The 13,756-nt window shown below is 38.8% G+C and overlaps 1 protein-coding gene across 3 annotated transcripts in view; it reads left to right on the top strand.

Annotated features, from left to right (window-relative positions):
* Positions 1-13,229, top strand: part of LOC104588563 (ENTH/VHS/GAT family protein) — a 54,393-nt gene extending 41,164 nt beyond the window's left edge. For all 3 annotated transcript variants that reach the window (XM_010246545.3, XM_088887550.1, XM_088887551.1), the window contains exons 8-10: positions 5,514-5,599; positions 10,740-10,898; positions 12,408-13,229. In XM_010246545.3, coding sequence (XP_010244847.1) covers positions 5,514-5,599; positions 10,740-10,898; positions 12,408-12,726 — 564 coding nt within the window. In that variant the 3' untranslated portion in view covers positions 12,727-13,229. The remainder of the gene's footprint in view (positions 1-5,513; positions 5,600-10,739; positions 10,899-12,407) is intronic.
* Positions 13,230-13,756: the final 527 nt, after the last annotated feature.

Raw genomic sequence — 13,756 nt, forward strand, 5'->3', positions numbered from 1 at the left:
TGAGGAATTGGGTATTGTTTATGAGAAACCCCTAATGTTGTACTGTGATAACCAGGCTGCCATTAATATGGCCCATAATCTAATACAACATGATAGAACTAAGCATATTGAAGTGGACAGGCATTTTATTAGAGAAAGGGTTACATCTCAAGAAGTGTGCCTCCCCTACATCACCTCCGACATGCAGCTTGCGGACCTTCTCATCAAGGCTGTCTCAAGAAAGAAGTTAGAAGAAGACCTATGCAAGTTGGGAATGACAAACATATACTCCCAACTTGAGGGGGAGTGTAGGAAAATGTGGACCCCACATTAGTGTACTCGTGTGTGGACCCACATTAGTGTAATCGTTGGTAGTCTGAGTTGTACTTAGATTTAATTAAGTCTTTGATTAGGATCAGCTTTCCTAGTAGGATTTGTTTTAATCCTATTCTATCTTATCTAGGATTAGTTTTTAATTATCTTATCTTGCCATGTAAGCATTAAAGTTCTTTCACAATTAGGAAACTGTGTATATAAATTCAAAGGGTGGGGCGGCTGTTTTAACACAACCAACCACCCTCTTCTCCTAAAACCCTTCAATGAGTTCTTCTTCTCCATCTCTCTTCTCTTCTCTTCTCTTCTCTTCTATTTTTTCTTTTATTTTCTGTTCAAATATGTAGTCTTGTACGACTACTAGTTTGGAGTGACTTATAGTTTAGACATCATCCAAGCGCTCGCCCGGGCCACCTGTCGTCTGGCCTAGGGCGCATGCCTAGGTGCAAAGGCGAGCGCCTGTCCAATGGTTGTGTGCCTTAGACCAGGCAAGGCGCCCAACCTGGAAAGTGCCTCGCCTCTGTGCCTTGGTGCGTCTAAGGTGCACCTTTTAAAACACTGGGCCAAATTTTGTTTGTTTCCTTGCTATTTAGTGTTACCACCCTACTAGGGGCATTCTTGTAATTTCATTATATTTTAAAGTTAAGTATACAAGTATATATGTTATTGAGGGAAGATGGATATATTTAACTTCTGCCCCTCTCTATTTGACATTCTCTTCTTCTTTCTTTCTCTTAGGGCTGAATACTAACAAGGATGTGTTTCAGGTCCTTGTGTGGTGGTTGTGAAATGAGATTGTACATGGTAGATTTTTGTTGATTCTATAAGATGGCTGCTCCATTGGTTGTCACCAAGGTTAACCTCAGAAACCCCATTGCTCTGCCTTGTAGACTCCTCAATCCCTTGCTGTGGCATTTTCTTGCAGTGAGTCAGGTAATCAGACATACCTACTCGCTGTCACGTAATCATAAAATCTATATATTCTCCAGGCTCCAGCCCTATGATCTGCAAATAATGTTTTTGTATCCTCCTCTCCTACAAATAATGTTTATCTTGACTCAAAATTTTCCCTTCTTTTGTTAAAAATTTGCCCCATATGCCTTTTCATTCCTTAATGATTCTTATATCCTTTTTTTTTTTGAAGAATCAAATAAAACTTCATTAAGAAAATAAAGTACAGCATGAGGTGATATGACATCACCCTAAGCAAGGAGCACCCACAGAAAACCCAAAAAATATCCTAGAAAACCACACCTTGAACACAAGATTACCCAAACAACTCTGATAAAGATCACGAGGTAGACCCAATACAAAGAACCCAAAAAAAGTCTAGAAGCTGCCCCCAATCAAATCAAGCACAAGAACCCTTCCAGATGCCCACATCAGACTTCGTCTGTTAACTCATCCTCTTGATTCGAGAATTCCTCATCCCATTCCTTGTTCCTTTCCAGCTGAGCTTTTTTCTTCATTTTCTCTTCCTCTTTTTTTCTTTCAAATTCTTTGAAGGTCTCCTAGCAAATTCTTCACCACCCCAGAACATCAGATCCAAGCTTTTCCCAATTGTGACCTCTCTATCCACCAATTTTTGTATGTCTACCTTACTTGAAACTTCGTCAACAACATCATTTTCCTGCCTCAACCGTATTGAACCAGATTCAGGGTTGATATCATTCACCTTGTTTTCCTGTTGTTCCTTAGATGAAAGGGAGTAGCCCTTCTAACAACACAAACGGTTTTATCCTTTACCAAAGGTTCATTTATTGACCTTGCAAACCCACCACAGATCCTGATTCACCATCCTTCGTCAGCCCAAATCCACACCCAACCTTCTCAAATTAAACTACAAGCCTGTAAACTAGTTGACTAACCATCCAATCATTGTGTAGTTCTCCTGCATCCATTTCTCATGCGTAGGGTCCATCTCTATAGGTTTCTCCTTACTGCTTGTGAGATACCCTACAAACATAAATTCGTATAGACTGCCCAGGCTAGATAATTGGTTCCATCTAGTTTAATTGTGGTCACTCCAGTCAAAAAGGAATCTACCGGACCAACCTCAAATACCGACATCTGCTTCATTTCACTTCTAGATTGCCCCATTGATCAAACAAAAATCAAAAAATTAGTTTTCAGTCTTTATGGACCTAACTAAGGTCAGTCCAGTACCAAGAGATTCAAAAACTAGGGTTTCACTGCACTTGGTTATCAGGGAGAAAGAGAGAAGAGGTAGCTGCTCCTACCAGAGCTCCCAACCTTCAAATCTCAACCACACACTTCTGGAGATCAAAATAAACCTCCCAAGCCTTGAGCGCCACACCCAATTCTTCTCCTTAACTGTAACTTGAGAACTCCCTAGTTGGCTAGGGTTTTGGGTAGAAAAATAACAGCTTCACTTCTTGGCAATCTTCATTCTTCAGCCAGATTCTAACTCTCCAAACCCTCTACCAACTAGGCAAACAGTCCTCTGATTGATCAGGAACTTATCTCTCCATACACCCTCTACCAACTAGGCAAACAGTCCTCTCATTCTTCGGCCAGATTCGAAGGGTGTATGGGAAAAAAAAGGAAAACAAAAAAGGAGGAAGAACTGCTTTGGTACCAAGATGTAAATCTGTCCTTCAAATCTGATAGAAAAATATTGATTATAGCAGAAAAGAAAGAGAGAGAAAAGAAGATTTCAGTGGAATAGAAGAAGCAGATGGAGAAGAAGAGAGTTTGATGAGTTCCTCTCTCCCTTCACTAATCTTTTATTAATCTGAATTAATTAGGCTATTTACATGTCTGCCCTTAAGTAGGTGGCCAGCTAAGCAATAACTGAAAAGAAATTAAAAAGAAGTTAGCAGGCCCATTAACACAAAATAAATAGAACACTGCTTAAACATAAAACAAATACTAAGGCCCATTCGGCCCAGTCTCTCTACATAATCTTTTTGGCATTCATCAGCTTCTTCTACCACTGATGGGGAAGGTGTCTTCAATTGGGGATACCCAATAATTACCCAAAACCAGTTGCTGCCCTATTGAACTGACAATATTGCCATTTCATTGGATCCACCCCAAAAAATGATACCTGCTTTTTGTTTCTTGTAACTAATCAATCCATTTTGAAAAGCCTGTTTTTACTTCCTAAAAATTTAGATTCACCAACACATATCACATACTTGTGCTGACTCAAGCACCTTATTCTGAAACACATGGTCCACCTCCATGTGTCTTCTTGCATTTGTTGGCTTTTTTTTTGATCAATAACACCAGCTTCATTAAATTACAAGAAAAGAGGGAATATGGATACAAAAGGGGAGATAAAATATCTTAGCTCCCCAAAAACAGAAAACAAAGGGGAATGCAAAGAGAAAAAATTAAAAACTAGCCCAAAAAACAGACTCCCTATTCACTCCTTGCTTGGCCAACCCATCCGCAAATGAGTTGGCACTCCTCTTCACCCAGCTATACTGAATCTCAATGTCCCTACCCAGCCATAAGAACTGTTTTTTTTTTCATTGTTAAAGTTCCACAAACCACTGTCCTCTGTCTTCAACCAACTAACCACCACCTTCAAATCACCTTCCAGGATCAAACGACTGATATTTAATTCCTTTGCTCTTCGAATTCCTTTAAGCGCTGCAAGGATCTCAGCCCTAAGAGAGTCACCTTCTCCAATAGGGCCAGAGAATAAAGCAATAACAATCCCTTCCTCATTCCTGAAGACTCCTCCAATCCCAGAGGGCCCTGGATTCCTTACACTGCTGCCATCAAAATTCAGCTTTATAAAGTTCTTGCATTTGTTGGCTTTCAAGTATTCTTGTTTATCGCTACATATTTGACTCTCCAAATTGCATCTTGATTCACTGAACTTTCTGATTTTTCTCATTCCAACAATATACAGTTCTTCTAAAACCCAACTCATGCCTTTCTTATTTGCAATACCATGTTCCTTTGTTCTTCCATTTTTGCTATATTTAAAAACTACTTTGGAATTCCATATGATTTTGTGTCCTTTTGACACCATGATCCAATGTTTTCAAACCGTCGTTGACCCGGATGGTCAGACCATTTGGCCCAAAAACCGTCCAGGCAACCAGTTCCGTTTCACCCTTAACCCATTCCTGGGCTAGAAACAATTGATTTGGTCAAAGAACTGCTGACCTGGGCGGTCAACCCATTCGATCCAGACAGCGGTTCCCAGTTTAACAAGGAGGCAGAGGAGATTCAAATACGATGGCCTGAGACAAGAATGAAGAAATGATCTCTGAGACAAGAATGATCTCAGATCTGAGATCATCCCAGAGAGAGAGATTAAGATCACAGTGAAATCAGATGTAAGATCTGAGATCAGAGAGATTTGATGCTCGGATGTTGCGTTTCTATTGCCATTGTTGTTTCCTTCGCCAGTGAATGTATGATCCTTCTCCTCCTCCTCCTTCCTTTCCTTTTTTTTTTCCTTTCTGCCCTCCCTCCTTTATCTCTTTCTTTCTTTCATTCTTTTCTTGTTTTCTTTCTTTCTTTCTTTCTTTCTTTCTTTCTTTCTTACCCGAGTGACAACAACCATATACGTCTCTTTCTCTTAATAAAAGACTAAACCGCCTGAACCGTTCGACCCAGATGGTTGAACCACTGACCTGAAAACCGGTGGCTAGAATGGTTCCATTTCCAGGTCGGTTTTTAAAACCTTGCCATGACTAACTATATGTGTCTCAATACTGTAATTACACCACTGTCCCTTGGGAATGCCACCTCATCTTCAATGTCCCTCTCTTTTCCATACTGATTTCTCAAATTTTGGTTAACAGACTGGATAAGACAGGTTACCCCTTCAAGGAAATTTTGATTGATTTTTTTATTGGAAACAGTAACTTTCATTCAATAAAGGATTATCAATGTGCAGCTGTTGGGATGTTGACCCCTCAAAGTATCTCAGAATTACAAAATGGCCCAAAAAATTCCTCCCTAGTAGTCCCTTGTTTTGCTAGTATCAGCTAGTCTATGTGCTGATCTTCTAGGCCACCTGAAGTAATTTTTATTGATTGATTTTACTAAAAAGATTTTATCTTGAGGGAAAATATGTTGGCAGATTAGTGTAGGTATGCTGTGAAATGTGCTTATATATTGCCCAGCTTGGCCTGCTTTTCTACTTGATTGATTCATGGACTTTATGCAATTTGTAATCAATATTTATTGATTGCTTATGGATTGTTTTGTAGGCAGCAAAAGATGAGTTCACTTTGGATCTTGTAGAACAATGTTCATTTCAAAAGCAGCGAGTAATGCATCTTGTCATGACCTCTCGGTAAGGGTATTATTTGTAAATGATTTCTGGGAATAGATCCTGAGTTACTTGAATTGCATTGTTCGCTTTAGCAACTTTTACCACATGTTGTAGCATGGTAGTGTCCCTCCTGACCTAAGTCTAGATATTGGTTGAACACCCTTGAACCAATTTCACATCAGTTTCATTTCTTTTCTTTTTTGATAAGTAAATAAAAATTTTATTAAGGAAAAAAGAGATTACAGATTAAGGGTGGAAAGTCATCACCCAAATACAAAGACCAACTTAAGATTAATGAGCAAATTCCACATTACATATTTGAAAACCCAGGACCTCCCCTAACCTATTTCCCAAGTCCTTTTCTAACTGTCTGAAATCTGGGTGAATCAGCACCCAATCTGCCACTAGTCTGCTTACAACCGCAACCATCTTGTTCATCCTAAAGGCTTTGTCTTAGAAAATCCTTCTGTTTCTTTCTTTCCATATGTTCCGGCATACTGCAAATGGGATGCAACTCCATAACACCTTCACCTTCATACTTCCACTCAGCCTAGGCCAAGTAGAGAAAATCTCTGCCGTTGAAGTTGGATGAAATCCAGAGACCCCGAACATTGGTGTAAACACTTTTCCACAAGAATCCTGATAACTTGCAGGATATAAATAGGTGATTAGCATTTTCCTCCTGCTCCTTGCAAAGACAGCATCTGCTAGCCATATGGAAACCTCTGGATTTCAAGTGATCAGCTGTCAAAATGCTGTCCATTGCTATCAGCCAAGCCAAAGCCTTAACTCTTGGGGAGACTGGGTTTCCTCAGATTCCCTTAAGATGACTTGAATATTAATCAGTCCTGCTGATAGCCATATAGCACGACTTGACTGAGAACTTTCCATTCTTGCTTTCTTTCCACCAGTTGCTCATCTCTCTGATGAGTTGCAGGTTTTACACTCTCTAGTTTCTCTAAAAGAGAGATGCATTCTTCAACTTCCCTATTCATTAAAAGCCTCCTGAATTTCGGACTCTATATCAACTGATCCCCCTCCTTTCATAACAGTCACTGATATCTACTTCAGCCTGTTAACCTGTATAGTCTTGCGCATAACTCACACAGCTTACCCACCCCACACCAGTCATCCTCCAAAATCTGATCTTAGGCCCATCCCTGACTGCAAAGCTAATTTGATCTCTGAATTCCTTGTTAAAAGTCATGATTCCCTTCCACACACTCACCGCATAGGAAGCCCTCATCTCCCTTGATTCCCAACTGAATCTCACCACTCCATACTTACCAACCACAACCCTCCTCCACAATGAGTTCTCTCTCCCTAAACTAAATTTCCAAAGCCATTTCCCCAATAAGGCCCTGTTAAAATTTCTCACTCTCCTTATCCCCAACCCTCTCCTCTCCCCCCCCCCCCCACCCCACAAGGATAAATACTTAGCTTTCCACCCATCTAACCTCTATCAATGACTTCACTGCTCCAACAATCGGCATTCCTAGATATGTGAATGAAAGCTCACCAATTCTGCATTCCATGGCATCAGCACACTCCAACAAAACTCCCCTCCCTACCTCTCCAACTGCTATTATAGTGCTTTTGGAGAGATTTATCTTTAGCCCTGATAACAGCTCAAAATTTTCCAAAACTGCCCTCAAGTTTAGCATCTGTTCCACCTTTGCATCTAAGAAAATTAGAGTTTCATGTGCATATTGCAGATGAGTAATGCGAGGTCCATCTCTTGCCTTAAAGCCATCAATTAAGCCCATTTGACTTCTCTCTAGCAGCAAGTTCAAAATCTCCATCACCCATAACAAACAGCAAAGGAGACACAGGTTCTCCTTGCCTCAATCCCCTAGAAGCCTGAAAGAAATCTGATGAAATTCTGTTCATCAATATTGAGAACAAGACTATAGACACAAAAGAAAACATCCAAGCCCTCCATTTCTCCCCAAACCCCATCAAACTTTGGATTTCTTCTAAGAAACCCCACTCCACGTGGTCATAGGCCTTCTCAAAATCAATCTTACACACCAAACCTAGTCTACTATTCCTCAGGCGGGAGTCAATGCGTTCACTTGCCACTAGAACCCTGTCAAAACTTTGCCTCCCTTCTACAAAATTCATATGAGATTCCCCAACCACCTCATGAAGCATATATCTCAGTCTCTTGGATAAAACCTTAGCCAACTTGTATGGGCTGCTGATTAAGCTTATTGGCCTAAAGTCCTTCAAATCCACTGCCCCTTCTTAGGAATTAGGGAAATGAAGGTGGTATTCACCATCTTCTCTAAAGTCTTCTCTCTATGGAACTCCTTGAACATTCGCCCCAATGATGCCTTTTAGAGCATCTTTGACTTCCTCCAAACCAAACTCTCTCAATTCAGGTTGCTGAATTTTCACTCAACTTATTTGGTATTAGCTCTCCGAGTGACATCCTTCTATTTTTTGAGGTGTACAATGCCTTGTAAAAGCCAACCACCTTTTCTTGAATTTCACTCCATGAGTCCACCATCTCTCCTTCCACCTGAATTCTTGAGATGAAATTTCTCCTCCTTGCATTGGCATAAGCGTGAATGAAAGCCATATTTTTATCTCCTACTTTTAGCCAAATCATTTTGGATTTTTGTCTCCAGCTCTCCTCTTCTCTATAGATTAGGTTTTCAATCTAAATCCAATCTTTCTCCTTCCACCCTCTCCTCCCTCGAAAGAAGCATGTCTTCCTCCATGTTGTCCAGCCGCACCAATTTTTCCAAAATCTCCTTCTTCCTAATTGCTACCCTTCCAAACACTGATTTATTCCACTTCTTTTAGCAACTGTAATTTTCTAGCCAGTTTGAAACCCACCAAACCCTCAACATGGAAACCCTCCCATTTTTCCTCTGCCCATTCTTAAAAATCTGGGTAGTCCAACTACATGTTTTCAAATTTAAAAGGTCTTGGACCAGCAATTGCTACAAACTGTCTCGGCAAAACTGGTTTATGGTTTGACATGAGGAAAGGTAAGGCTTCTTGAATCAGGTCTCCTACATGTTCTTCCCAATCACCAGAAAATAGAAATCTATCTAATCTTCTTAGAATTGGTAGTTGTAAATCACACCTACAATTATCTGAATTAAAAGAAAAGAAACAGGAGAAAAGGAGATTGAAGAGAGAGAAGTGATGGAGGAAGAAGATGGAAGAAAAAGAAGAGAGAGTAGTCCAAAACCTCTCTTCAGCTCCCAATGATCTCTTTTATTCTTTTGTTGTAAAAAATAAGGACAATTACATGAGTTCCTTTAGTAGGGCGTCCATCACTAAAGACAGCAATAAAAAACAATAAATAAGAGAAAACAGGCCCATAACTAAGGCCTACTACCTACTAACACAAGTCATAAATATAACTTAAAGAAAAACAAAGAAACTAAGGTTCATTCAGTCCATTATCTCTACAGGTGGGTCTTGCCAATTCCTCCATGTGATCTGCAACCACTTAATGGAGGGTTTATTAGGCCATTTCTTTTAACAGTTTCATTTCTTGCTAATGTATATAATTAATACATGTACAATTTTCAGGGATTTTGTTTTCTTCCCTTGTATTTTTCAAAATAAGAAACTTGCTAGATTGTCAAAAAGCATATAACTACATATTAGGAAAGTTAATAAATGACACTGAAGTAGATAAAAAGTAAAGAAATAGGAAGAAGCAACCATTATAATAACTGAGAAGATTTTCCAATAAAAAATAACAATAAAGTGATTCCTTAAGACAGAAATCATCATTTGATTAGTCAATGAAGCCTTATCCCAAACATTGTGATTATGTAGATGACTGATGAATATAGTTCTTCCATTCCACTTTGTTTAGGATTGTAGCATCACAGATGTATCTTAAAAATCACTGTTCCCCACTATATTCTTCTTTGGGAAATTTGGTCATTTCATCTGCAAATTGGAGATGGAAAATTTTCCATATTAAACAAGTGATCCCCACTTGACAAAGCTTATCATGTCTGCAACACATATTCTGTAGTGAGATGAGAATTAGATTTGGAATTTTATGGTACTTTTGTACATAAGGATAACTGTTGTAACATACCCTATATGGACTAAAACAGTACATATCTGTTTTCTGCCCTGTTTGAACTGTTCTCTGATATGGTGTGGTCATAAGACACTTTATTTTCTAGGTGTGCATGACAGAATTGTCCATTTACACTTGCTAATATAAATCTCATTTTCTGGTTGAGGTCAAAACATTTGTAATTTTATGGCACTTTTGTACAGAAGGACAGAATTGTCAAAATCTAGTAGTTCCATTATTTTGAATGGTACAGGAGGATGCCCAGATTTGGACTTAGTTTTGGAACTCATTGGAACCTAAGATTTGTAGTAGCATAATTTGCTTCGATACATTCTAGATGGATATCAGAGCAGGAAAAGAAAACATATTTTGGGAGTAACAACATTTCTCGTATCTATCAATTGTTTCAGTCATTTTTTAGCCTACAAGGGTTAAAACATTAAAAGGTTTACGGTCATGAAAACATATTCTGAGATGATGAGATTGGAGCTATGTGAATAATATCTATAAGCCCATCACTTTTGAAGTTACAGTTAAGCAGCAGTGGTGGAGTGCTCGCATTATGGTCATGAAAGACATACTATTGCCTTCTTTAGATTTTTAAAGAAACCCACAAGCTATGCTCGCAAAAGAAAAAAAATCATGATGCATAGAAAATTTTCAAATCACATCTTTTACATAAACTTATGGAAAGATTATTTGGATTTATTTATTCTATACCTTCAAATCAACAACATGAATTAGGCTTTTGGTATATAAAGCTGTCTTAATAATATGGACTCAATTTAAGATATCATCTTAAAGAAACTTAAAGTGGAGTTAGGATAGAAGAGCTGAACTTGGTTTTTGCATGAATCGTTTTTAGCATTTCTTAAATTTCTATAAATAAATTCCATATTCTTTTTTTATATTTCCAAATTTCCTCAGATTTTCTAGATATTTGAACAAAACTTTTGAAAGTTTTTCCATTTTCATATGGTGAAATGCCTATCAAAATTAAAACTTCGAACCATCATTGGCAATACAATGAAACATCCAGCAAGTAATGCCTTTATGGTTTTTCATGAATTCTACTTATATTATATTTGTAATTTTTTGCAGAGATGAGAGAATGGTTTCTCAAGCAATTGAACTAAATGATCAGCTGCAAAAGGTGCTGGTCAGACATGATGCACTTCTTTCAGTTCGGGCACCATCTACTGCCACTCATTTTTGCCATGAAGCAGAGGAGGAAGAGGAGGCTGAAAGTCTTTTTAGGAGGTATATTTTGATTTATGTTTAACTCATGGATTCTCTTGTATTTGGGAGCTATCAGGAGTCACTGAGGTTTCCTTTATGCCCATAATAATAAATAGTATTAGATATTCCTCCATGCTCTTGTTTAGGTTGCATATACGCAATTGGTCTCTAGGAAGCCCAATCCATCACTTGCACTTAATCTCTCTATTAATAATGCTTGGCACCATATTAAGGGAAGGATTTTTTTTTCCCTCTTTGTCTTTACCACATGGTTTCCAACTTCCAAAACCAATGTATCCTTTATTGAGGATCCAGATAATCCTATTACTGGTAGATTTAGGAATCCAAAGAGGAAGTTGTACAAAGTATTCCCTATTTCCTAACATAGTAGCAGATCATATCACATTGATCATCAATTGACATACCATCTTTGAATACCTCAACATACCCAAGTATTTGACCCCAAAAGGATCTTACTAATTGGCATATCAAGATAGACAAGTCTGTTACTCAATCTGATACCAATATCAGGTCTAGGGATTAAAAGCAACGCATAATTGTTCCACCTGTGTCCAGGAACACATTTGAGTTCAGTCCAGTTCAATGTTTCTAGTAAACATTCATTCTCACACCTTAAGTCACAACCCGAGCAACTGAGACCCATTGCTCCACTACCTTGGGCAATGTGAGAATGATAACCTTGTTAGGATAGATTCCCCAAGCCTATCCACTAGTTGTAAACATTTAAGTCTACATTATAACAATTATGTGGTCTCATAAATAAAACTAATATGAACTAAGGGGAAATTTAGCAAAACAACCCAATGACACATGAAATAAATGTTCTTTTATTTATAATAAAATATGTACAATACATATGTTGGATTTGAGGAGATACACATTTTCTAACAAAAGGGGAGAGTGGCCAAGTAGTCAAGAGCAACAAACTGTAAATTTGTTGAATTGGGCTTCTAGAAAAGCTGGCATTTGTCAATGTGGGCATCTATGAAAGCTCCACTTCCTTGTCTTGCTTCTGACATACATTACATATTGTAGAATGTGTAGCACTTCCTCTTGACATACATAACATATTGTAGAATGTGTAGCACTTCCTCTGACATACATTAGTTCAGGAGTCAAAGTGTTTCAAGTGAGTTGGAATCCTATGAATCCCACAGTACATCATAATGAGATATTGTGGCCTTGCAAATTAAAATGACCTAATATCATGATATACAGATTTTGATATTCTGTAATTCGGATGGGTGTAAAACCCCACCTGCGGTGCTAATGAGCCATTACTGTAGGTACTATTGTATGGTTGCTTTATCTGTCAGTGTAAGGCAAAACCCAGACATAACTGCTGACTGTTTTACAATGGCCCATTAGATGATAATCCAGTGGGAGCACTATGTATTTCTCATTTTCCTGGAGGACATATTACTTGTACTATTGCATTGCACCCTCTCCTAGTTGGTAAATGATATATGTCTTTATGACATATTTTCCTCTACTAATGCAACCTTGCAGAATTCGGAAAGGAAAAGCTTGTGCAAGACCTGAGGATGAGGATCATTTGGACCGTTCCTCTATTTTACTTGGATCAATTCAGGCAGAAAGGCTGAATCGTCCACTAATACGCCCATTGTCTTTGGAACCAAGAGAGCCTACTGCACCTTCTCCAGCTGTTGTCATCCCTCCTCCCCCAGCCAAGCACATTGAGAGGGAGAAATTCTTTCAGGAGAAAAGGGGGGATGGTTCGGCATTGATGGGTCACATGAGGGGCCTCTCATTGCACAGTCGCAATGCCAGCAGTTCGAACAGTGGAAGCATTGATTCTAGTGATTGACCAAGCATGATGATGCAAAGGTTTTTCCCCTTGCATTCTTTAGAATCAATAGTTGAAGTTAGGGTGATTGTCTTGTGAGCTAGGCTTTACTGTTGTCTGGAGAAGGGGTTGGTTCCTTTTAAGAGGATGCCGTGTGATATTCTTGTGCTGATCACTTGGTGCCACATCATGCACCGTCCTGATATAAACAAATGACGAAGTCTACCATGGCAAGGAATGTGCAAATATTTATCAAAGAAAACCATGAGTTGTATCATGTATGCGTTTTATTTGTAGCAATCTTTATCCGTTCTATGCATGGGTCGGTTGTGAAGTACTGTTTTTTTTTTGTGTGAAAAAGATGATGGGTGTTTGGAATACATAACGGAACTATGTAAAGCACCCGTCTATCTGTCAAAGGATACCTTGAAACACTAATTCTTGACGATGACCTGAATATCCATGAAATAGAGAGCAGCTGAACTGGTTCGATCAGCATATGATCCCTTTTGTAAGCTGAAAAATTGTTTTACTTTGATCACTTGCACATGTTATCATGCCAAGGATATTGTATGCTAATCTTCAGTCTGCACTTCAACCAAGCCAGGTTTAGGATTGTAAAACTCTAAATAGCTCATAGCTGAATTGGTTTAACTGGGCAAGGTTTTAAAAGCTGACCTGAAAACGGAGCCACTTTGACCACTGATTTCTGGGTCAGCAGTTCAGCTGTCCAGTCCGAATGGGTCAATCCGTTTGTAATATAAAACGTCAAAGATAAAAGGGTACTAGCGTAAAGGGCAACTTTTGAGGTTTAATATCAATAAAAGTAATATATTTAGAAAAAATTAAAAAATAGGTTAACTTTTTAAAAATAATATTAATAAAGGGCAAAAATACTGTTCATCTTTTTCTTGCCATTTGTTCACTAGAGCTGCTGTCTGCCACCGTCCGCTGCTGCCCACCACCACCTCTGCCTCCGGCGGCAACGTTGCCGGAGGTGGCCGGAGGCAGAGGTGGTGGTGGCGGCGCTGGTGGTCATTCCTCTGCCCAC

This window comes from Nelumbo nucifera, chromosome 5 (assembly GCF_055504915.1).
Source record: "Nelumbo nucifera cultivar China Antique chromosome 5, China Antique-T2T, whole genome shotgun sequence".
Classification (NCBI taxonomy): domain Eukaryota; kingdom Viridiplantae; phylum Streptophyta; class Magnoliopsida; order Proteales; family Nelumbonaceae; genus Nelumbo; species Nelumbo nucifera.